Source organism: Bos taurus, chromosome 11, assembly GCF_002263795.3.
Source record: "Bos taurus isolate L1 Dominette 01449 registration number 42190680 breed Hereford chromosome 11, ARS-UCD2.0, whole genome shotgun sequence".
In the NCBI taxonomy this organism is placed as follows: domain Eukaryota; kingdom Metazoa; phylum Chordata; class Mammalia; order Artiodactyla; family Bovidae; genus Bos; species Bos taurus.
The window spans coordinates 13,001,773-13,027,303 of NC_037338.1; the positions used below are offsets into that span (position 1 = coordinate 13,001,773).

Genomic DNA, 25,531 nt, shown 5'->3' on the forward strand with positions numbered 1-25,531 from the left:
CCAGATGATAAATTATAAGGTCGCCCTAGCAACTGTGGACGCAGACCCTCATGCATGTATAATGGCACACATGGGGACGCCTGTCACATTCACCCCACTGGAACACCCGGTCCAGGCTTGCCCCTGTGCTGATATTCTGTCTCAGGTCCATGGACACACACGTTTCAACAGACACACTCAGGCTTCAGCATCCAGCTCTTGAGCAAGATAGACCCGAAGTCTGCATATTTAGAGGATTCATGCAGGTGGTCCTTCTATGCAGGGAGTCAGCAGCCCTCAACTCTCCCCACAGCACAATACCAGGTGTGACAAGTGCTCCACAAGGACATTCAAGAGACACAGAGCCACCTTCCAATGGCCCACACACCCAGCCAGGGGCCTTGGCCACTTAATAAGGCCAAGGCCTCTCATCTCCCGGGAGCTGCCCTCACTCAAAGTACCCACTCTAGGAAGTATGCCTAGGTGCCCTGCACATAACACCAGATTTCATCCAGGTCCAGAGATGGGCCTTGCCCTCCCCACCCACATCTGACCTCCTTTTCAGCCAGTTCAAACCCCAAATTACTCCTCTCTGGCACCAACCTCTCCCTGACCCCCTTCCTACCATTTCCAACTCCCCAGCTGCCCTTCTCTGCCCCTGACTGGTGCTGGGGATTCCTGTCTCTATGGATCCTCCGCACTTCAGGTCAGGACCCATAGAGACGGCCCTGCCAACCAATTGGAGGCTTCATGGCTGGAGTCAGTGGTTCCAACTGCCCAGAGAGGGCACGCTGCCTGGCTACAAGATGAGGAGGGGGCTGCACCCTGCCCAGGAAGCTCCCTGGGACCCCACTCAAGGGTCCTCTGTGAGGGAGGACTTCATGCCCTAACAGCAGTGGGGAGATGAACCTGAGAAGCCTGGCCTTGGTTCTAGAACTGACCATGCCGTGCTGCAGGGCAAACACCTTCTCAGGCCCGTTTCTTCTGGGATCACATTAGGGCTCATAGTTCTAGAGCTGCACTGTCCAACAGAACTTTCCATAAAGACAGAACTGTTCTATACTGTCCAATGGTAGCCACTAGCCAGGCATGGCAGTTCAGTTCTTGAAATGTGGCCAGTGTGACTGGCGAGCTGAATTTTCTTATTTTAATCACTTTAAATGTAAATTTAAATAGCCACACCTGGCTATTAGCGTAGTTCCAGAACCTCCGTCTCCCCAACTATAAAATGGGTATAATCATAAAATCCAGCCTTCTGGGGTCACTGTGAGGATGAAATGAGACAATGAACATATAGCTCTCAACCTGGTCTTTGGCACAAGGCAAAAGAGATTTTAGTAATTCTTACTCTATTTGAGACCCTTGCTTTTCTTGAGAACTGGAGAAAATCATAGGCCTCACCCTTACCCAACACAGACACACACTGCACACACCATATACATCCATACACACCACACACAGGCTTACACACACATGCACACAGATCACACATGCACACTCACAGCTCTGCACCCAATGTCAAGCACCCAGATGGAGAGTTCCTTCCAGCTCTAAAAATCTCCTGGGTGAGGAGTGCACTGGCCGAATCTGCATCTCCTCCTCTCCCTGCCCAGGCTCAGGCATCTCAGAAAACCCTTCCAGACTCTGCAGGCCGAGCGCAGAGACGGGGCTCTGGAAAAATCCTCGCGCAAGGAGGGCAGGCACAGGGCAAGGGCCACAGGATGGATTCTGTGAGCTCATCCCCAGCAGCCGTCACCAGGGTTCTCAGAGAGGCCGGTGGCGTCGGGAGGGGGTGACTGGGTCGGAGCCGGCGGTGGCGGTGGCGGCGGCAGCGAGGGGTGTGGGGCGAGGAGAGGGAGGCTGGATGGAACACGCTATAATAGCAGCTTTGTACTCTGCTTCCCAGCTCCCTGGGAACGCCAGGAAGATTATGAAACCCGGTGTCTTTGGGAATGCCAGGATATTAGCTGGAAAAAGAATAATACGAAAATAAAATAATGCTCGCGATGGAGACAGCAGACGATTAGCAGACAGAGCCAGGGCCTCCCGCTCCGCAGAGGGAGCCAGGCTTGGCCCCGGCAGAAGGTTTCAGGGAAAGGCTGCCCGTGCTAATGAGCAGACAGGGCCTGCCTTCCAGCGAGACGTCTTCAGGAGGGGAGCTGGCAAGTGAGGCCCGGCCTGCTGGTGGACTCATGGGCCAGGGGACGGGCAGTAGGAGGCAAGGGGGCGCCATAGGCCTGGCCCTTGGGCCCAGACATCTAGAAATGTCAGATTACCAGCAAGGCTACCTGGCCACCACCCACAGTCCTGGGTTCCTCCAAGCTCTGCCTCCCCAGGGCCTCCTCCAAGAAGCTCCCCTCATTAGATGCCGTCACTCTGGAATGACTCTCAGTCTGTACTTCAAAGATGCAGATTGTGTTGGGCTTATTTGCATTCAGATGTAAATATCCCTCCTCCTAATCAGACTGGGGTCTCCCATGAGCCAGGTCCATCAGACGGATCACTAGAAGAAAAGATCACCTTCTCCCACAAAGAAACAGAGAGGACATGTCACCTTTCCCTGCCTCCCTCTCTAGGACCCTGGCCACACACCTTCAGCCCGGAAGAGACAGCCCCCCTCCCCCAGAGGGGCATTCATTCAAGTAGGGGGCCGATATGACTGCCTCCCTCATCTTCAGGATGTTCTATGCAGCTGACATCCTGGCTACTCAAAGACGGTCCTGAGATCAGCAATGTCAGCATCCCTGGAGGCCTGTTAGAAATGAAGACTCTCAAGCCCCACTCAGACATCAGATCAAAAGTGTGCATTTTAACAAGATCCCTAGATGGATCCTAAGTTCAATTAAAACAGAATCACTTCTTTACATGGGTTATGTCTTCATTCCTTACAAGGACCCATGGATGTAGTAATTTTCATAAGGTAACAGAGTTGCTAAAGAGACAAGTAACCTATCCTTAGTGGAAGCAGAGGAAGCAACATTCAAACCAAACCGGTGCCATTCAGAAGCCTCACCCACCCACTTCCACACTCCTGCCAAGGGAATCAGCAGGCATCAGTGACCAGTGGGCAAAGGCCAGTACCTGGAACAATTAGATTGGTCCTGACGTCCAGAAAACCCAACCGTCTGCCCTGATGCTAGAGCATCAGTTCTCCCCGGGATGAAGGACAGCAGACTCGGGAATGGGCACCCAGGCTGTCCTTGGTCCTGGCAGGAGGCAGTTAAACGTGACCATGGAAGGACAGTGTGTGTGTGTGAGTGTGTGTGTGTGTGTGTGTGTGTGCACGCATCTGTGTGTGTGCTCTCATGCTGATGAGGGGTGGTCTTTGGCTCAAGTAGAGTGATCTAGTCAGTTCCTATCCAATGGGCCTGTGGCCCTGTCCAAATGCTGGTCACACCTAAAGACTGTGTCCTCCAGTCTTCACAGATCCAGCCACTCTGACCACTGTCCGCCTCTGGCTCCCTATATCAGCAAAGCTCCCCCAGGACTCCAGGCTTCACTGCCCTGATTTCTTCCACAGATCACAGGCGGCTCACATCTGCATCACTACCAGTCACCTTCCCATTTGACTTGACATTTGATTTCAGGGCTCCCTCACAACATTTTCTCCCACGTAAAGAGTAAACGGATTCGTTTCTCAGTTCTGGGAAATGCCCGCCTTCACTCTCCCAGTCACCGAGCCATGAAAGCTTGGCAGTGGGTCCCCCAGCCTCGCTCGCCTTCTTCCCCTCAATCCCCGCCAGCCCCGGAGCCGTCCACGCTTTCCTCCACGTGTCTCGGGGCCACCTCTGGCCTGGCGCCCTCTCTCCTCCCAGCCCCCTCCCTCCCCTCGCAGCTGACGCTCAGCCCCCCACACACCCGGTCTCCCTGCCCTGGGGCCGCCTGGCAGGCAGCCGCCAGATCCATCTTCCTCACACAGCACTTCACGGTGTGTGTCACACTCACCAGGGCCAACCGTGAACTCATCGCAGCCCCAGGCCCACCCACCCCACAGCCTGGCGAGGGGAGTGGCCCTACTGCCCATCCGGCGGAGCCTCTGACACCCGATTGACCCTTCCCTCCCCAAGCCTTGCCACTCTACCTCCGTCCATTCCACTCTCTTGGCTCCCACCCCAGATGGTCACCTGCTCCCAGATCTCTAACCAAGCCTCCTGGGGGTCTCGTGATGGAAGGCTCTCCCTCCCCTGCCATCCTCCATGGCTACTTGATGAGGGCCCTAAATCCCAGCTCTGACCAGGGCGCTCCTCCTCCCCTTGACAGTCCACACTCGCTCCCTACTGCTTATTCAAGAGCACCGTGGTCATCTGCACTCTGTGCCCAGCACCGGTGAGTCTTGTTTCCTTCTCAGATGCTCTTCTCCCCAACCTGGTGGGGCTGTCGACCACAAAGAAAAGGGGAGCGTGACCAAGACAGTCAATCAGAACATTCCGTTCCTCGCCCTCGGGCTCAGGCACTGGCATGGGCACAGGGCCCAGGAGAGCTGGTCAGTCGCACACGAGATGGCCCTGGCCTCCCTGAGAAAGTACACTCTCCCCCCTGGGGTCTCCAGCTGTGAGGAAAGAGAGAAGGCCAGCTGGGCTCTGCTGGCTGTAAAGACGGTGGCAGCCTCCGTCACGGGCACCATCTTTGCCACCACATGGAATAAGCCAGTGTGAGAATGGGGCCAAGGCCGCGGAGCGAGTCAGAAACACAGAGTCCCAGGGACACTGTGTGAGCCCCTGGCTCCTGCCAGGCCTGATGCCTGATTCACCTCGTGGTGAATCAGATTCCCAGCCATCTGAGCCTTAAGCTCTTTTCCTCTCTTCAGCCCACTTCGGTTGCATTTCTATCTGATGAAAACAAGCCCTGTCCCCGTAGGGGGCAGCACCCTCAGACCTGGCCCTGCCTCTGAGGTCTGCCAAGGTCTTTACTCCCTGCCCCTCAGTGGAAGCCACACAAGCTCCCCCACGCCCTGCCCTGTGCCCGAGCCAGGCCCCTTCCAACAGGACAAAGAGATCCCCGGCCGCGGCTGCTCCAGCCTGGGTGGCAGTTCCAACCCCCTGCCCTCCGGCACCATACCAGCCTGAGCACCAGCTCAGGGGCCCAGAGAGCCCAGAGCTCCGCCCCCTCCTTCAGCCTCCCTACCACTTGGCCCCCAGACCGGGAGGGGCTCCCTCTAGAGCCTCTGACATCACCCGGCCCCAAGGGGGTTCCATCTCCCATACCGTCACCCCTGGACATGGCCCCCCGTAGGTCCTGGGAGTGGCCGAGCTTCCAGGCCCTGCCCAGGCCCCCTCAGGGCCACTGCCAGCTTCCACTCCTTTTTCTGTAGCCATCCCATCAGGTCGGGGGGCCCTCCCCACTGTACTTCCTGGCTGAGGGCTAAGACCCACTGCTCCTCACCCAGACCAAACACTTATATGTACTCAAATACACACACAGTGGGCTCATGAAGACACACTCAGATTCTATTAGCCAGTAAAGCTGGTGAGACCTACTCCCATGGGTCACAGCGCAAAGGCCTGTCCCCCACCCAGGGGGAAGGCTGTCCTATCTGGATTTCAGAGGTGACATCTCCTCATGGGCATCTCACCCCCAACTCTGGAAATCCCCAGACCAACAGAGCAGGGGACAGGCTATCCCCTGGTCCCAAATGTCCCCATTTGGTCCGTCCAGGAAGCGTGAACACATCTTTTCTGTGGAACACATCATCCAGACCCTGGATAACTTTGATCTGACCCTCACTCCACTAGCTCTGGGAAGGGGTCTCTAAGGCACCTCTCTCCCCAGATTCTCGGGACGCCCACGAGATAGCCTCTGCCTCAGGAGGATCCAAGTCCACCCGAGGACATTCAGGGTCTCTGAACCCCTCTGGCTACTCCCCTGGGCCGGGCCAAAGCCTCCCAGGCCCATCCCCAGGCCAGCTAGCCTCTTCAGAGGAGACAGGTCCCTTGGCCTCAGTCACAGGTCAGAGCACCAGAAGTCCAGGCCCTCTCCCTGCTCCCATCTCAATTGCCAAAGTAGTAGTGGGTCTTCTGGTGCCAAGAAACAAGCTATTCTGTTTCAGGAGAATACCCAGAGTGGTGTCCATATCCCCACATGCAACCCCAGGGGACCAAATTCACAGTCCCATCCCGGGGCCCCCTGCACCTCACCTTCGTCAGCCCTAAGCAGCCCTGGAAAAACATGTTGCACCCAGTCGACCCCAGAAAGGCATGGCCACATACCAGGGCCCCCTCAAGGGCAAACACAGCCGCAGGCCCTGTCTTCTCCAAGGGCTCCATGCGGCGGCGCCAGCGGCGACGACGAAAGGCGTCTGTCTTGCGGTACTCCAGATGGAACTTCCAGCCGAAGAGCGAGGCGTACTCCCAGCCCTCGCCCTCTGCCTCCGCCTGCCTGTGCTGCATGGGAGAACAGGCCAGACTCAGGGGCTGCTTGGCAGGTTGGCAGGGAGTCCCGGGCTGGGCTCCAGCTGTGCCCTTCTTGCCCTCCGGGACTCCCCACACGCACACCCTGCATCATCACCCTGCAGGTAGGAAAACCTGGGAGGGACCCCTGGAGGAGGGGCTTCTGAGCGGTTTCTGCAATGACAAGAGTCCCAGGTCAGGAAATCAGAGGCTCCCTGGGCTGTGGGGAGATCCAAGGAGCCAAGAAAGGAAGGTAGACTGAGCAGTGATGAAAACACTGGGCTTTTGGTTTGTTTGTTTATTTGGATTCTAGGTGGATTTCGTGAACCCAAGGTTTCCTTGTAATTTCCTTTTTCTTCTTCATATTCCGACTTATAAAAAAGGAAATGGACCTGCAATTCGGAGGCAAAATGAATAGCTCATTTCCCAGACATAGGTTGTTTCTCCACGAGGTGAGACCTACAACAGTGCGGAGAGACCCCCCAGACTTCCTCCAAGGGGGCCCTTTCCCATCTTGGAGGGAGTCCCAGAAGCCCCTTCCCACCATCTCATGACCTGAGATGATCCTCAGGGCCATGAGCTCAGCGCCAGTCCCAAGGCTGGCTGTGTCCCTCTGCGGGGCGATGCCGGTGGTGAGGGGGCAGGCGAGGCACAGCGCCTGGCAAGACTTCGCCTCTGTCCCCTGGGTGCCCTCATAGGCACAGTGGCGTCTGTCTGGTTCATGACACCAGGAACAGCCCAAAAGCCTGGCCTCTCCTGGGACCCAGTGACCTTCCTCTCTAGAGTCTCTGTAACCAAAGAGAGAAGGGACTTGGGTCATGCCAAAGGCTATTCCTGGACTGGAGGGGAGGCCTAGTTCTCGAGCCAAAATTCCAACGTGTGCCTGGAAAGGAAGGACACAGGCCAAGAGGGTTCCGGGGAGGCAGGCACGCAGAACGCGAGCGTCTGGGTGACCCCGGAAGCAGGTGCAGGCAGGTGTGTGCTCACACAAGCTCGCTCTGCACCTGTCTGCATCCTGGGGTATCTGGGCATGGCTGTGGGCAGGGGTGCTCACACTTGAACATGCCCTCTGGTAAATGCTGACTGAGCCCACCCAGGCTCTTTGACTAGCAGCACCCTCATCCACAGCAGGCCCCTTCTCCGCGGAATTGGCCATGCTGGAGGGAACAGGCTTCCTGGGGAGGGTATGCAGCTAGCCCACCCCAGCAACCCCAGTCAGTGACTGATGGCTAAGGTGGTACAAACCCAGCCCCCTTGCCTCCAGGTGAGGAGAGCGCTGTGGTGCTCCAGGTTGAGCCCCTTTCTGAGCCACAGTTCAAGTCAAAACCGTCTTGCCTGGGACCACAGTCTTGCTCTTGGCACCCGAGAGCTCTGCCTCAACAAACTGCAGGTAGCCAAGCTCCTATCTCAGACTCTGCCCCAAGGCCACCCAGCCACAGACACGCCCGAGGCACACCTTCACCCCTTCCAGGGGATGCTGAACACATCCCCACGCATAGTCGTGGGCGTTTGGGTGCTTTCTGTCCATGAGCACCTGTGTGAGCGACACGTGATCTTCGAGCATCTCGAGTGCTTGTCTTGCACACGCCCCCTGCGTGCGTGTGTGCACAGAGGTGTGCACTGTGCCCAGCTGGCCTCCCCTGCCCAGGGCCTCACCTCTGCCCACCTCCACCCCCGGGCTCACCCGCTTCAACGCCTCCATCTGGCTGAGGTCCCTCCGGCGCAGACGGACCCAGCGCCGCCGCCGGTGTGTGTAGTACATCTTCTCGGCAGGGACCCAGTGCCTCGGCTTCCGGTCCGGCGGGATGGTGATGCTGTACTCCCAGCCTGGGGGAGAGGCGCCCATCGTTCATGGCCTGGCCATCTCCCACTCAGCATTTGGAGGACATTCACAGACTTTCAAGTGGCCACCGATTCCCGATTTGTAGTTTGAAGTAAGGACTCCCCAGGAGGTCCCCCAGATGAACTAGCCCAGTGAAGGCCAGTACCCCAAGTCCAAGGGCTCTGCCTCTAGTTGTCCCCACCAACATGCCTCACAAGACTGCTGGGTGCTCAGGGGGCTCCACACGCCGCCCACCTTGTTCATCGACAGCCCGATTCAGGTCCGTGGACCACTCTTCATCTTCCCACTTCCAGCCCAGCGGGCACTCGATGTCATCCTTGGGAAGCACCTTCTCCCCGTTCTAGAGTGACACGGGTCAGGCAAGCGTGAGAAGAGACGGATGGGGAGATGAGAAGATGCAACCTGACGCTGCACACTCTCAAAGCCCCAGGTGTCACTTGGGGTCCGTGTCCGACCCTTGCCAGACCTCTCACTGGCCCTGTGAAAGCCCAAGCGTGGGTGCTGGGGCTGTGGGAGCAGGGGAGAACGTTCTTCTCTCAGTCACAGGCCCTTCCTGGGCCTAAATGCCCAGGACCCTGGGAAAGCAGAGCCCACTTGCCCCCAGAGCACCCCCTTACCACATCCGTGTAGTTGTCACTCATGTAGATCCACTGGCCTCCAGGGAGCCGGGTCTGGTTCTCAAATACCTCCTCCACGAAGCTCAGGTGGCCAGCATCAGTGTCGTGAAGCAGTCTGCGGACAGGGGTGAGTCAGAGTCTCTGCCAACACCCCCACCCATCCACACCCTCCGGCAGAGCACTCCAGGGCCTGGGCCAACCTTTCTGTGTCAGCCTCACTTCCAACCAACAACAGGAGAGATGAGGGGAAGAGACAGGAAGGGCAGCGAGTCAAGGGGACGGAAGACAACGTCACCACCAAGATAGAGAAAGAAACAGGGAAACCAACTGAAGACTCCAAATACCCTGTGGGAATTTGAAGCTCAGTAGATAGTTGCAGAAATGTCAAAGATTATCAGGCTACATACTTAAGATCTGAGTAGGTGACTACGATAGGCATTGCTCTTCAATTTTTAAAGAGTTAAAAAAAAAAAAAAAAAAACTGTTGAATATCAACCGAAATAGAAAAAGAGAGAGGAGGAAGAGGTAGAGATGGCAATGCAGTTGGAGAAGGATAAGGCTGTTCTGAGAGGCACTAAGGGAGAGGGGGCCTGAGACGGGAGAGGGACCGAGACGGGAGAGGGATTAACATGCAGAGGAGAGAGCAGGCTTTCTCTGGCATCTTGGAGGAAAGGGCTGTAACCAATGGATGCAAAGTCTACTGGATGTCAGCTTAGGTTTAATCAGAAAGGACTTTCTGATCATTAGAGCCCTTTGAGCAGAGAATGCTGCCTCGTGAGCCCAGGAGAGTTCAAGGGAGTCACTATGACCAACGTAGGGGCAGAGCAGACAGAGACCCTTTCACAGAAATGGCTGGGGCAGAGGGGGTCTCCAAGCCCTCCCTGCCCACATCTCCAAGCCCTCCCTGCCCACAACTCACGTCTTCTCTGGACACACGAACCAGTCTCCAGCCCAGGCCCAGCCAGCTGAGGGGCGGAAGCTGTCCTTGGGTAGCTTGATCCTGCCCGTGATGTCAGAAAACTTGGGGTAGGTGAGGCCAGTTGTGCCCCAGTTCCCAACCAGGGCCAGCTTGGTCTGGTTCTCATACTGGAGAGTGAGCAACAGGGAAGTGAGCAGGCCTGCAGTAGCTCAGGGGCTGGGGGCAGGGTGGGCAGGCGGTCAGGCACTCACAGTTTCAGCGAAGACGGAGAGCTTGCCCTCAGCAAACTGGTTGAACTCCTTTTCATCCACAGAGAGTCCAAACCAGAGCCTGACCCGAATCTGCACCGGCATCCGGGCTCTGGGCACCCCTTCCATCGGATACTGGGTACCAGAGAAGGAAAGAAACCCACAGTCCCCTTCAGAGTCAGGATGTCTCAACTTGCAGGGCCTCCAGGCCTGGGCATACCAGCCTGTCACCCCATCAGGGTGGGCCCTATTGGGGGACTTCTCAGAAGTTCACAGACGACTGAGAAACCTCACCAAGATTCCTTCCCATCAAAAGAGAAGACGGCATTCCTCCCATCCAGGTGCTCTTTGCAGAGACGGGCTGTGTCGAGACCAGGAGCCCCATTCTCCCCTCTCCCACTGCATCCTCACTTCTGCTCTCTCCTAGAATAGCATGGTCCCGTGGAAATTTCTGTTACAGTGGAAATGGCTTTTTACATTTGCAGAGTTCAATGCACCAGCTCCATGTGGCAACTGAGCAGTTAAAATGTAGCTGGTATGACTGAGAAACTAAATTTTTAGTTTTATTTCATTTAAATTTAAATAACCACATATGGCTAGCATATTGGATGGTGCGGTTCTAGAACATGTCTCTATAAGAGAAAGAAAGGTCTGAAAAGGGGAGAGGTTAAAGCCTCTCTATTCAGTTTCAGTTTTGGGGTTTTTTTTTTTTTTTCAGGGGTTTTTGGCTGGATGTTGTATCATCTGATATCCCCACCCTTTCAAGTGCTTATCAGCATGTTAACCGCTATTCACTGGTCTTCAACTGCTTTTTATCCTGAAACTTTCAGAAGCTCTGCCAAAACAGAATAACCACAACAACCCAACATAAAACATTTATTCTCCACAACTGCTTCACCATTTGATTGAAATCAAGGGTCAGATATGGCCTAAGGAACAGAAGTGCCTCACTTTCAGAATAACACACAGTCCCCTAGAGGAAGTAACACATTAAGTATCCAGGCTTCATGTGCCTGAGCTTGGAGGAGTGTCTCTGCTGGGACATGGAGCTGAATGAGATGAGAAAGTCACTTTGGTGGGTTTAGAGGAGGAAAGGGAGTCTCTCCAACCAGTAGAAGAGGCCTGGATCCCCAGAGCGGGAGCCCAGGCCAGGTAAGAGGATCAGAAAGGGGTGGTCATGCCAGGGCATCAGCAATCTCACCCTTCACCCAGCCTCTCTGTCTTGATTCATCCTCAGTGAAGCCTAGAGGAGCCCCTGACCCCAAGTGTCACCCCTCGGAAACCTCCCTATGACTGTTTGCTTCGGTGTCCTCTCCCCTGGGGTGGTTAGTAGCCTTTTCCCCTCCAAACCACCAGCCCCAGGGAGATGGCAGGAATGCCTGACCCCCCTCTTCCCCCATCCGCCCCCAGTCTCTCCCCTGCCCTCCCCCAGACAGGGCCAGCCTGCTGGACCCAAAATAGCAACAGCAAATAAAGAAATGTCTAGTTTGGGGCTCCTCTCCCTCTCTGCTGGTGCTCATTTTTTCCAACTTTGGTTTAACTTAAGAAACACCAATGTTTTCTTGGTCTCTGCTTGCTGCCAACATTTTTGTAGAGCTTGCTCAGGAGCTACTGGCGGGGCTCATAAACTCAGTGGGGAAGACTTCGAGAAACAATCTTATATCTTTTTTTTTTTTTTCTTGCTTGGGATCAGAAAAATTTTTCAGTTTGCATTTCCCTGAGGCTGCAGGGCCAAGAGGTCAGAGCCTGATGCTCATTCCGTTCACAGGCGTCTACCAGGCCCGTTCCTGCAGCCTCACCTCCACTGCAGCCTGACAGTCTGGTTAACCCTGTTCAGATGTGGCCGCTCCTGGAGTTCCTTTCCCATCTGCCCAACCAGGCAAGGAGCTGGCTTGGGAGAGAAGAAAGCAGGATGCTAGGAGGTTGGGATCTCACGAGGAAAATGTCCCAGGTGGGAGGGCCAGCCCACTGCCTCATACCCCTGCCCTCTTTCTAGGCAAAGCCAGCTGTCCTCTGAAGCACCAATGACCTGCATGTAGACTTCTGATCATCCCTGGCTTTGTGATGGCCTCCAGTCACGATGCTGGTGGAGCCTCCTCTCCCCAGGGGGCAAAGAGCTCCCCAGAAGGAAAAGGGGAGAAGAGAAGAAAAAAAATTGTATTCATTGATCACCTAGTTCCAGGAAGACCCTTGACTTGTGCTACCTAATTCCATGCTCAATGCTGTAATCAGGGCAGTCTGATCTTTATTCTATAGGTAGGAAAACAGCATTCAGAGAGATTGGGCAATCTGCCCAAGGACACACAGTATTTCAGCCAACCTACAACCTGTCCACACACACTGTGCCTTTGAAAGCTGTCTCCTCTGCCCACCTCAGAGGGCAGCGAGAATGACTGGCCAGTGTATGAATGGATCGGCCAATAGCCACTCAGAGGTTGGAGGCTAAGGTTAGTCCACAGTGACTTCCTGGAAGAGGTGAGATGGAAGGAGGCTCTGGTGTGGATGGGAAGAGACAGGGGAGGGAAGGTTGAAGGCCAGGCAGTTCATGATGCCAGCAGAGCCATCTGGAGTCAGCCCCATGCAGTGAGCGGCAGGCTCACTCCCCAGGCCTCCTCCTCGATCAGAGCAGCCTCAGTGACGGCTCTCCACACGCAGACCCTCGCCTGGGCCGCAGCAGCCACAGCTCAGAGAGGGGTGTCCCTGAACTGTGTCCCGACCAGCCGGCCACAGCCCCCTGACCAAGGTTCGTGTATCCCCACATGAACCCGGAGAAGAAAGCAGGCATCTTCAGGCACCTGCTCACTTCCCTGTCACCCACCCCCAAGGCTGAAAGAAGACGGTGGGGGAGCAAGGATGGGTGGGAGGAGAAAGGGCAGGGGAGGTGGGGACCAAAGGATGGAAGGGACAGGGTTATCTGGTCCCAGGCCTCCGATGAGCAGAGCCACGGGCACAGCCAGCGCCCACACATCAGCCTTAACACGGGGAGGAACTCTAACCAGAGTGTGACTCTGCCTGGAGCCAAACCCTCTGGAGGGTGGAAGCAGGTCTGTGCCAGGACTCCTAAAGGTTGGCCGTGGGGGCTGAGGGCTGAGGCCGCCCCCACCAGGGAGCTGGCTGGAGAGGAGCACAGCCTTCGGGGTCAGCCCCCCATTCATTCCAAGCACCCCCTGATTCTCACCTACTCGCTTTCCAAACCAAGTGCATGGGGTCTAGGGACTTTGTGGGAGGAGGGGAGAAGGGAAGTCTTTCTGTGGCAGCCCTCGGTCCCTTCAGAGAGCAGAGACTTGAAATTCTGAGCCTGACAGAAAACAGGGAACCGGAGGGAAGTGGACCACCCTAGGGGTAAGAGAGTATGACCACAACTTAAGGGAAAACAACCCACTTTCAGAAATATCGTCTGCAGTTTTCCACAGTTCTTGCCACAGTAGCTGGTGCCCCGGCGGGAGAAGAGGACCTCATGGGCAGGCACCCGCTGGTACGCCACCCGCTTGTCCCCCTGAAGCATCCAGATGACGATGTCAGGCAGGCTGTTCTGGGGCTGGAGAGAGGGTGGCAGTCAGGGTAGGGACGACGGTACCTCCCAGCCCGCGCCCTCAGCCCACCACAAGTGAGCCAGCCTCCGCAGGCCTCTCCTCCAAGCTCCTACCCTCGGGTGTCCCCTGACTCCCCAGGGCTGGCTGGGCACCTGTATCTTCAGCAGCTATGAGCCCTCAAGGAGAGGATGCCAGGCTGCCCCCAGCTCACAGGAGTAGCCCACCAGGAATTCACTGCTGTGCATTCACATTTTCTGGGAAGAGACCCTCCTGCCTGGAGCCCCAAGTTCTTAGACCCCTCCACTGGGGAGTAGAGAAATGCTGACTTGACCCTAGAGATGACATTACACCTAAGAGCCACCCCCTTCCCGACTCCTGACAGCAGCTGTGAATCTACAGAAGGCGAGCCTCTTCCCAGAGGACACCGGGCCCTTCTCCCTCTAACAGCAGGGGCTCGGGGGTCTGGCCCTTTTCTGGGGCCACTGACACAGGGCTCTGAAAACGGAGGGCCCTGGAGTGCTTCCACGCCTCTAGGGAGAACTGCTCCCAGATGCCACACTCAGGAGAGGTGGTCCGTCGGCTAAATCCATCTGCTCCCAAGGCCTGTGCTCTGTGGGAGGGGCTGCTGGGCGGCACCCTCCCTTAGCGTCTCCCTGCGTGTCACTTCCCCCCTGCAGCCGGGAGGCAGCACAGGCGAGGAAACTCAGGCTCAAAGAGGCGAGGAGCCAGGCTTTTCTGATTCTAAATATGTGTCCCTAACCACAGCACCAAGTGTGGTCCCGCAGCTCCACCTGGACACTTGCCGGAAGTGCAGATGCTCAGGCCCCACCCCAGATGCGAGATCAGGTGGGGCTTGGACCCTGTGCTGACACGCCCTTCGGGGGATTCTGAAGCACACTCAAATTTGAGAAAGGCTCCCTCCCATTTCCTCCACAATCCTTAGTGCTCCTGTCACCTTAACCACTCCCAGCCACGACACAGTCTGCGCTGAGGGTTCCGGAGTCTGGGCCAAGATGTGGAAGGCAGTCTGTGACCCCAGGGGATGGTCCACAGCCACTTCCAGGGGTCATCCTGGGCTTGAGCAGCACAGTGGCACCCAAGTAACCAGTCATATGTTAGAGGCCCCACTTGGGGAAGAGACAACACGGACCCTTCAGGCCACTTCCCCTCCAGACCACCCCTTCCACCTCCTGGGCCCTCTTCTCCCCACTCAGGCTCTGGCCTTCTCTGCACACCCCTTCTGCAGAGATCATGCCTCACGACCTCCCTCCCTGGGGGTCCCACATGGCTCTGGCCAGGGCGGTCAGCACCTGTGTCCACCCATGACATATGGGCAGACCTTTCTCCTCATTCTAGACACATCTGTGGCCTGCCTGCTTCCCTGGAGACCTGGTGGGGGCATCTGACCCCAGAGGGCAGAGGGTTCAGGGTGTAGATGCAACATTACTACAGGTGCAGCCTCCTCAAGCCTGGGGCTCAGGAGCATCCGGGCGGGCAGGAAACACAGGGTCCTGTGAGGCAGGCTCGAGGCAGACAGGTAGGTGGGGAGGTGGGGCTGGGTCCCTGGGGAAGGGGACCCTGGCACTGGACCAGGCGCCCCGGATTCTGGTCCCAGCTCTGTCTCTGACATACTTTGGCACCATTTGCGCTAAGTCTCTTCAGTCATGTGTGACTTTTTGTGACCCTCTGGCCTGAAGCCTACCAGGCTCCTCTGTCCATGAGATTTTCCTGGCAAGAATACTTGAGCGGGTTGCCACGCCCTCCTCCAGGGGATCTTCCTGACCCAGGGACCAAACCCACGTCTCCTGCTACTCCTGCACTACAGGCGGATTCTTTACCACTGAGGCACCTGGGAAGCCATCGGCAGCATTTATGAAGCACATTTATTGAGCATATTTGGGGGCATTTTTGAACTTCCCTGGTGACTCAGATGGTAAAGCATCTGCCTACAACGTGGGAGACCCAGGTTCGATCCCTGGGTCGGGAAGATCCTCTGGAGAAGGAAATGGCAACCCACTCTACTACTCTTGCCTGGAAAATCCCATGGATGGAGGAGCATGGTGGGCTACAGTCCATGGGGTCGCAAAGAGTCAGATATGACGGAGTGACTTCACTTTCTTTCTTCGGGGGCATTTATCAAGCACCTACTACATGCCAGATTCTGGGCTGGGCCCCACCACACCCAGTATCCCCTCTGAAGGCAAACATGGAGGCTCAGAGAGATTAAGTCACCTCCCCAAGGTTACCCAGCAACAGAGCCAGTTTGGACCAGACATCCCCCTGCCCCTCCCAGCTCTGACATCCCAGGCAGGAAGGAAGGCACCTCCCAGGGTCAGCTACCTCGTCAGCCAGGGCACGGAGCCGCAGGAGCCAGTCCTCAGCCTGCTCCAGGGCAGCGGGGAGCTCACTGTGGCCGAGCTTCAGGGCCTGGGCCGCCTCGGTGATCTGGCTCAGGTGGCGGGTGCGCAGCTGGTACAGGTACTGGTCCAGGTGGGTGGCAGAGGGCATCTCCTGGACATCACCCAGGGGTTGGCTATGACGGACAGAGACGGATTTGCCTGATGAGCCAGAGCCCAGCACTCACCCGGGCCCGGACATACACACAGGCGTGTACACGTGTGCACAGGCACTCACAAGAGGCCTCAAACCCTCAGCCTCCTGCTGGCTGCTCCACCTGCCCTGGGTGCCTCCTCCAGCCACCTCCTCCAGGAAGCCTGCCCCAACCACCCTGGCCAGAGTGCCTCCTGCTCTGAAGTACCTCTCTGTTCTGAGGCTGCCTGTCTGGAACCTACCCTCTCAGCCTCCAGTTCTGTGACCTCTTTCACCTGTGCATCCCCTCTGCCCAACTGACTGCAAGCCCCCAGAGGCCCAGTAGGTCCCTCCTGCCCCCGCTGCACCCTCCTAGAGCAGAGGCCTGAGCACTAAGTTGCCTTTGGCTGAAACGAATCCATTCTGTTGTACACACACTTTCTTCAAGAAGGAAATTTATGGACCCCTGACAAGCCACTGCAGACGCTGTGGGGAGGCCAGCAGCCAGCAGCACAGATGGGTCGACCCAGGGCGGCCCCACAGCACCCCTCCCAGAACCCTCTGCCTTGGGAAGCCTTTGGAGAGGAGGTGGGGGTACACGCAGTCCCAGAAACACGGCCCCAAGCCTCCAGTAGGGGGGTTGGGTTTAAACTCAACCCTATTTGGAGGCGTAGAACTCTGACCACCCTCATCCAAAGGCTGGGCTCCCTGCCTGGGCGCCCCTTTATACGGCTCCTCCGGCCCACACCAAGGCCCAGGGTCAGTCAGTACGCACACAGGGGTCACAGAGGGCGGAAGGGGCGGGTGGCGGCCTCTGTGCTCTTCTCACCGGGCAGGACTCCTCCAGATTACTTGGGCTCCAGGGCACGGGCCGCCCCACCCCCTCTAAGCCCTTGACTCGCAAACAGGACATCAGTCAAGCCCGCTTGCTCACCAGATCTGCTCCCACCACTCGCAGCCACCCCCCACCTCACGTTCCCTCCCCGCGGTGTCTCGACTCCCGGCTCCCGGCTGATTTATTTTTCTGCCAATTTCCCCGAGCTATGCAGAACCAATTACCGCCGAGCGCAGCGGCACCGCCGCCGCCAGATACACCACTCTGGCAGGCCCTCGGCGCACTACATTTTTCCTGTTATTTTTTTTAATTGAATTTTTAGGGTGGGGGGAGCAGTACGCAAACTCCATCTCAGGAAACTTAAGCCCTGGGGCCTGTCTCAGGTCACGTACTGCACACCCTGTGGTAATATAATATTTACTGCCCCGAGGGTGCCTCGGATGGGGCTGCCCCAGGCCAGGAGAGGGGCGGCCTTCATCCCCAGCTCACCAGAGCATGGCGGAGGGGCATGTTCGGAGGGTGAAGGGGGGCCCGACCGGACTCCTGGGCTGGGCCTGCTGGGAAGGAGGCCTGAGTGGGCCTGAGGGCGGGGGCAGGCGGGTCTGGAGTGGGATATGGAGAGGCGAGCCAACCAGGGTGATTTATGCTCCCAGCCTGGGTCCGGAACTGAGAGGGACTGCCATGCAGACCACCAAAGGGAGATTTTCACGGAGGCCACCAGCCCAAACAAGGCTCCCCAAGAAACAGTCGAGACCCGTAACTGCCACAAGCAAGGTGCCCCGGCCCTTTCCCACCCCGTAAAGCCCAAGGCAGGCCCAGAAAAGGGAGACCTGGAAGTGGAGGCCAATGACAGGGCCCCAACCCCAAGCAGGGGCAGTCGCTCTACCAACCCTGGATGACTTGGAAACGACAGGCCAGCCCAGGACAGGGTCCAGCACAGGCTAGGAGCAGAGCTGGGCTGTCCACGAGGTGGCTGTCTGCCCCCACGGAGACTGGATGCCTTTATCAGGGATGCTGCCTGGGAGGGGAGAGTGTCCAGCCTGAAAGATACCCTGGGCACTGGGTCATTCATTTCAATCCTCACGAGGAACAGCTCTGTCGGTCCTGACCAGAGACTGGACCCAGGGATGAGACCCAGCTCTACCTTCAGGAAGGCCCTGGAACAGACAAGGCCCTGGAACAGACAAGCTCCCCGCCCCCCCCTCCCCGAGCTTTCTCAGAGTCTGGAGTACTTCCTGGAGGAAGAGGACTCAAGCTGCACTGGCAGGTCAGCAGAAGCAGGTCAGGCCGAGCAGAGCAGGAAGGGCCTTCTGGCTGAAGAAGCAGAATGTGCAGAAGACAAGACTCAGAGGCGGGGGGAGCACATGCAAGGGAGCGAGCCAGCACGGAGGCTCCAGGGGGCTGGAGGGTGAGACTGCTGAGGTCCAGGAGCAGGCAGTGGAGACAGAGAAGTCCACGTGTCAGACGAGGCTGGCTTTTCCTGAAGGCAACGGGAGCCGCTGCAGTGCTGGAGTGGAGGTGGCAGGGCACAGGCTTAGGAAGATCACAGAAAATGATAGGATGTGCCGGTGGACACCCAGGTGTGGCTGGCAGATGGGTCCATGGGTCAGGAGATGAGAGGAGAAGGCTGGGCCAAAGGAGCAGAGTGGGCGAGACTGGCACAGCGGGGAGAGGGGCTCCCAGGAGATGCAGCAGAAAGGGATCTGTGCAAACGAAGGGCTCTTGATGGTGGAGTGGTGGGCGGGGGCTGGCCGGAGGAATCCGTGAGCAGCTGGTGGTCATCTATGGCAAGCTGGCTCATGTAATCTGCACCCAGCTGCCCTGCTGTTGGCTGCAATGATGCACAACACAGAGCCTGGTGGGGGAGGGGAGCTCTCTTTCTGCAGCCCCAAGGCTATTGGTGGCCCAGATGGAGCCGAGGGAACAGATCTTCCACAGAGAGCCGTGCGTGCCCTCCTGAGGGGGTGGGACCCTCCTCACAAGCCCCTGACTTGAGACCAGGGCTCTCCAGGAGGCCCCCAGCCACCTTCTATCCCCAGGAGAGTGATTCAAGGAGACCAGGCTTTGGCAGAGGCATTTTGAGACAAGTACATCAAGAGGGGGGCACTGGGAGAGCGGTGCAGCGGCCCAGGGGCCCGGGACCCACTCGTCTCAGATGTGTCAGGCCCCTCGGACCTGCCAAGGTCCACACCGCGCATGAGTCATGAGCAGACCATGCTGAACCCAGAGCCCCGGCCCGCCCTCCGCACCCGAGCTGTCAGGTCGGGCAGTGGGGCACAGCCAGGCACTCTGCGGCTGCCCCTGCTGAGGGTACCCCCTCTAGCTTCACAGTGACCTCCGACCTCCAGACCACAGACAACTGCTACTCAGCACTGCCAGCCCCGAGCACCTCTCCCTCTACCAAACCTGCTCTTCTCCCACTGTCCCCCTCCAGAAATGGCCCTGCTCTCCACCCTCCTGCTCTGGCCAGAGCCAAGGGACCATTCTGGACCTTCCCTGGGCCGCCACACTCAATCCACCATCAAAGCCTGTCCAGTACAGAGCAGCACAGCGAGGGGGTCAGCCACTTACTAGGGTGTGAATCTGGGCGATTAACCTCTCGGAGCCTGTTTTCTCATCTGTAAAATGTGGATCCCTCTACTTCCCACCTCATAAGATTCTTATGATCAGTTAATACAGGTGAACTTCTCAGAACCGCACCTGGCACAGAAAGTGGTCCCCACGAGGCTGTTACTCACCACAGCGCCTCCTGAACAATCCACGTTGCCCTCTACTTCTCTCATCCATGTCCCTGAGTCCCCTGCCTTGGGTGATGCCCTCATCAGTCACCCCTCACCACCACCCACAGCCCACCACTCTCACTGCAGCCAGAGTGAGTGTCTGAACCCCAGGAATCCCTGGGCCCCCGCTGCCCCCAGCTCTGGGCTTGCCTTAGCAACCCCCTGAGGCCTGTCCCAACAGGACTGCAGCTCCCCTCACAACCCCCAGAAGGCAGCAGGTATCCCAGGCTCCTGCGCCCATGCCCAGAAGTCCGTTCCCCAAAGGCTGACTCCTCCCCTCCAGAGTTCTCCTAGGGCACCACCGCCTCCAGGAAGTGTCTATAGATTTTCACAAGATGCACCTGCTCCGAGCTCCGGGGGCACATGCCTCGAGCCCCCAACACTTTCCTTCATTTGCTCACTTCTGCCTCATCACCCCCGAGAGGGCTGAAGCTGCACCCTTGTAACACGCTTTAGGCTCCTCGCTTGGAACCTGCCAGGTCTCAGGAAAGTTTGGAGGAGTGAATGACCCATCTGGGCAGCAGGCCACAGGGCCATTTCTGATAAAGGTGTGCTTCCTACCTGGGGTACAAAGGACCAGAAGGGGCAGGCAGCCACACAGCACTTCTCATACATTCCACAGGGGCTGGGGTGAGACGATTTAGAGGAGGGTGTAGACTATATCTGCATACATTCACACTTAATCCCATGGTAAGAAAAAAGACTGCTGTCTGTTATTAAGTCCATTTAATACCTGGGAAAACTGAGGCCCAGAGAAGTGAAGTTGCCCAAAGCCACAAAGGTGGGTAACAGGATGAGAATCTAAGTCTCCTTAATGTTTCTTCTGCTTGATAATAATCACAGCTATCATTTATTAAATACGTCCTAAGGGCCAGGCATTTTGCTTATGTGACATTATAAAGTGGTTACAATATTCTTAATGTCAGGTTGAAATGAGGAAACCAAGGTTCAGAGCAGGTGGGTGGTGAGCCCCAAATCACCCAGCTGTGGAGGAGAGGTTCAGATGCTTCCCCTTCTACCAGGGCCCTGAACCCCCATTCTCCTTCACCCCTGGGCTCCCTTTTCCTGAAGCTGACAATCAGCCATGTCAATAGAAGGCTAAACAGAAACACCGGTCCCTGACACAGCCTTGGGGGGAGGAGGGGCGCCGTCACCCCCACCAGCCAGCTCCTCCTGGAGATTCCATCAGGGAAATAAGAGGTCGGGGATCAGAGACACAACGCTCCCCATTCAGGTGAGCCGGGCCGCCCTGGGCCCGCAGCTGCCGCTGCTGCAGGGAGATTTATGACCTGCTCTAAATGTCACCTTTTCAACTCCCCGCGCTGGCTCCACCACCTTTGGACTCAGCACGGGCTGGACTGCTAGCCAAGCGTGGCCGGGGAGACGTGCCGTCGCTCACCGCCACACACGAACACTCCCGGGAAAGGGGCCGGCCAGCCAGAAGGGGAGGGCGCCATGGGTGCCGGGCACCCCCTACCTGCAGCCTGCGATGAGCTCATCCATCAGCTGAGCCACCAGGGAGTCCACGTCCTCGTCGGAGCACTGAGCCTTCAGGGCCAAGTGGACTTGCTCCAGGCCGGCTTCCTGTGGAATGGGCGGGCAGGGTCAGGAAGGTCACCGTGGGGCGGACCCTCCATCCCCAGGTCCTGTCACCACAGCCCAGCCCCTGAATCAAAAAGGCAAGAACAGTGAGAGCCAAGAAGGCAGAGTACGGACCCCACAAGCCAGCGGCTGTCGTGGCTCAAGAACTTTGCAGGGTTCCCCGCAACAAACATCCAATTCCCAGACTGGGGACTCCCACCGCGCTTGTGTATCTCGCTCTCCACGGCCCCGTCAAGCCAGGTCTCACAGGTAAGCGACCTCGGAGCCAGCTCCAGGTCCCACCTGCACCCTCTCTCCTTTTCAAACCTTACCACCCAAGCAGGCTTGGATCCCATGCTCCTTCCTTCGGGAGCGCTCAGACAGCCGGCCCGGCGGGCCTTCCCTCCCCAAACTCCTACTCATGCCCCCATCGCAACTGGTCTCCTCCAGGGGGCGCTCCAGCCCCAGGTCTCAGGCCTGAACTGGGAGACAGATCTCCCAACAGGTCACGCTCAGCCAAGGACTTGCCCCTCCATCCCCACCCCCTTGCCCACCTCTTCTGCCTTCCTGAGCCTGCGTTCCACCCTGGGCCCACCACGCTGCGGACAGACAGGCCCTGGAAGGACAGCCAGCCCCTGTCTGCCAGGCATGGCCTGGGAGAGAACAGATGGCCAAGAAGATGCTGGACTTGCACAAAATCGACTCCGAGTTCTCCCAAACCTGGGCGTGGACTGGTCCCTCCCTCCCAGAGAACTGCGGGTCTCAGGGAAAGTGTGGGTCATCATGGTCCCCATCTGGGGCTGACAACCCCTCCCAGCCATTCTAAAATCCCCGTTCCCCGCTTCCCTTCTCACCATGCTCACCTCCTCCACCTGTCCAAACCTCTCAACGCCCTGCCCTCTACCCTGCTGCCCTTGTGGGCCCCCAAAGCATGCACACCTGCCTCCCCCCGTTCTCACGGGCCACACACCTCGTGGGTGAGCCTCCACCCCGTGCACACACAGAAATGGCCAGGGGCCACCACCAGGATCTTCCACCCTTGGCCTCTCCCCTCTGCCCACTTTGACTCTCCTCTGCTCTCTGGCCAAACACCAGGCCTGCAAATCCCAGCATCCACCAGTAACCCCCAGCCACATCCAGGACAGGACACATCCCTGACCTCACAGCCCTGCTCTTCTCCTGAGCTCCCAGCCACTGGAGGCCCTCCTCACAGCCTCTGCTCCCCAGTCCAACAGACCACCAAGTCCTTGCAGCTCAACCCCTTCTGTTTTCTCCCTGAGGTCAGCTCCCTCCCAGAGCCACTCCCCTAGCCCCCAACTCCCCTCACTGGATGCGGCCCCTCGCCGCCCTGAGTTGCTTTCCTGATGCTAACTGGCCTCCTCTCTCCTCTGAGCCCCCCTCCCTAGGGACTCCTGGAGCAACGTCTGAACTGAAATTCCAGCCTCTGTAGGAGAGGGGTGGATGAACCTGCCTACTCCTTTACTAAGCTGACCCCTGGAGTCAGGGGCAGCATCCTGTTCACATCCACCCTCTAGTTAGATGTTTCCAGCACAACCCTTGCTGTGCTAAGAGTCAAAGGCATTCGATGAGTGAATGAATGGGTGGATGGATGGCTGCAGGCTCTGTCCTCTGCTCCCAGCTCAGTCTCTCTCAGCTGTTTCTCTGTGCTGTCTCCTACCTCAGACTAGGGATGATCCCCCCAGAGCTGTGCTCCCTCCCTCTCCTCTCTTCCCAGTGTGCAGGGCAGGACTGCAAGCCTGGCCTGGTCAGGACACAGGGACCACAGGCATCGTGAGGTCTGCAGGCTTAGCCCCTGTGGAGGCAGGACTGAAGACACCCATGGGGCAGGAGAGGTGCATGCATGGGGTCTGTGGGTGGGGGCAGCTTCCACTCACCAGCTGGTCGGCAATCCTGAGAAGCTGGTTCTGAGCCTCAACTCTGTGGCGGATGTCCTCCCAGTAAGACGACAGCACCACCACGGGCTTCACGTTGCCCCAGGGTAAGTAGTAGTAGTGGCATCCTGGAAGGACGCAAGGGCCTGGCGCTGAGCCGGGCAGAGGCGTGGGGGGCCGAGGCAGGCGGCGGATGCAAATACCTGCCCCCCAGCTAAGACACCTGTGGCACGACCTGTATTCCCCAGTGCCCGGACAAGGTGCCAAGAGTTCCCTTCACACGCTGAACAGACAGCTGCTGCTCTCAGTTGGACTCCTTAGCACATCAAAACCAAGGCGCTGTCAGAAGGACCCTGGGAATCCCACGCTCTCCAAAATCTCTACGCCAAGCCCCACACCCACCATGGAATGAGTGGTCACCAAAGGTCAAGATCAAGGCCGACCACTGCTGGTGTCAGGAGCCCAGTCTATGGATCCCAGCAGGAGGGATGCACCTGGAAATGAGCACGGGGAGGCAGCACAGCGGGGAGCAGACTAGGGGTCCCCCGAACCCGTGTGCCTTTGGGCGAGCCTCCAGAAGCTTTCCGCAGGGGATGGGATTTAGGGCTCGGCCCCTACTCTGAGGCCTGGGTCCCCCGCCAGGCACGCAGCCTCCGGCCTCACCATCAAAGACCGCCCGGCTGTACTGGGTGGTGGAGGCCAGCGGCAGGCAGGTGGTGTCGAACTTGTTGCCATAGTTCCCAATGCTGACCTCGAACTGGACGGCGTCATCGACATCCTGCAGCATGGTGGCCGAGTAGAAGGCGGCAAAGAGCGAGTACTTGCGCCTCCGGAGGTACTTCTGGGGGCAGAGAGGGCAGCCTCGGGGTCACGGGGGAAGGGACAGGGACACCAGTGCGGGGCGGGGAGGGCGTCACGTGGCTGGGAGGCCCTGGCTGAGCCTGGCACCCAATAAACTCTGGCTGGACGGGCGGGTGGTGAGTGCTCCAGCTCTGCACCAGAGCCCAGATTTGGTCAGTAACTGAGCAAACTCATTCCAGGCCTGTGTGTTTGGCCGTGTTCCTCTACTAAGGTCCGCGCCTCCGAGGTCATGGAGCTCCTTAATCCAAACCAGCAGCGGAGGCACCACAACCCCGGGGAGCCTGGCCTCCTGCCTCTGCCTTTCCAGAAGGGGCCAGAGGCCATAACGCACCATGTGCCCACCCAGAACACCCACTCCGCACCACTCAGGCTCTCCACCACGCCGGCCAGCCCTGCAGCATCGCAGGCTGCCGCACGCATGGGATGAATGAGCCCCATTGTCCCCTCTGGGCATCAGGCACCAGGCTGAGGACATGGCCAGCACCCAACCACACATCCCGGCTTGAACCAAGATGACTTTACAATCCCCTCTGTGGAAGGCAGAGGGGAGAGGGGTTACATGACTGGTTTATTAGGTCAAGCACACAGTGACAATGGCTAACACTTATCGAGCACCTACTGCGTGCTGGTAAGAATAAACTTCATTCTCACAACAATCTTTTAAGATGGGTATAATTATTACTCCCACTTGGTAAGTGGACAAGCCAGAAGTCAAACCAGCACCACTGACTACAGGGTGAGAGGGTATAATCCCTCATGAGGACTCCACATAGCTGCCTCCTAGAAATAAGGCCGGGTTCCACCACTTGCCGCTTTGTTACATTTGAGCCTCAGTGTTCTCATCTGTAAAATGGGGATACTCAGAGCAGCCACGTGGCAGGTGCTGGGAGGACTCAGTGACATCAGCAGTATCATCAGCATAGTGTCTGACAAACAGTCAGAGATTCATAAGTGTTAGCTATTTTAAAATAGCCTCTCATCCTGCATCAAGCTCTAGACTTTAAAATACTTCTATTTATCTTCTTTGGGCTCAGACGATAAAGAATCTGTCTGGAATGCAGGAGACTCGGGTTCGATCCCTGGGTCGGGAAGACCCCCTGGAGGAGGGCATGGCTACCCACTCCAGTACTCTTGGCTGGAGAATCCCATAGACAGAGGATCCTGGCAAGCTACAGTCCATGGGGTTGAAAAGAGTCGGACACAACTGAGCAACTAACACTTTCATTTCAGGAACACTTTCCACTTTTTATCTTCTTTGAGCCTCTGAACATTCCTCAGGAAGGCAGACCAGGTGCTGGGTTACTCTGAGGCCCAGAGGTGAGAAGGCCTGTGAGTATGGGTGGAGCTGAGCCCTCCTCCACCAGCCCCACTTGGCCACCGCCCTTCTGGCCCCTCCCAGGGCCACGCCCCTCACCTCTACCCGAAGGATGTCATCGGCAGAGAGAGCCTCCACTTTCTGTTCACTGCGCTCCACCAGCTTGGTCTCCAGGGAGAGCAGGAGCCGGCCTCGGTAGGCCACGCCTTCTCC

The 25,531-nt window shown here is 57.6% G+C and overlaps 1 protein-coding gene across 3 annotated transcripts in view; it reads right to left on the reverse strand.

Moving 5' to 3' along the window:
* DYSF (dysferlin) overlaps positions 1 to 25,531 on the reverse strand; it is a 224,302-nt gene that overhangs the window by 102,205 nt on the left and 96,566 nt on the right. For all 3 annotated transcript variants that reach the window (NM_001434948.1, NM_001102490.3, NM_001434947.1), the window contains 12 exon segments: positions 6,186 to 6,359; positions 8,050 to 8,192; positions 8,443 to 8,548; positions 8,826 to 8,940; positions 9,745 to 9,911; positions 9,996 to 10,127; positions 13,375 to 13,530; positions 15,866 to 16,058; positions 21,147 to 21,253; positions 23,146 to 23,270; positions 23,806 to 23,983; positions 25,418 to 25,531. In NM_001434948.1, coding sequence (NP_001421877.1) covers positions 6,186 to 6,359; positions 8,050 to 8,192; positions 8,443 to 8,548; positions 8,826 to 8,940; positions 9,745 to 9,911; positions 9,996 to 10,127; positions 13,375 to 13,530; positions 15,866 to 16,058; positions 21,147 to 21,253; positions 23,146 to 23,270; positions 23,806 to 23,983; positions 25,418 to 25,531 — 1,710 coding nt within the window.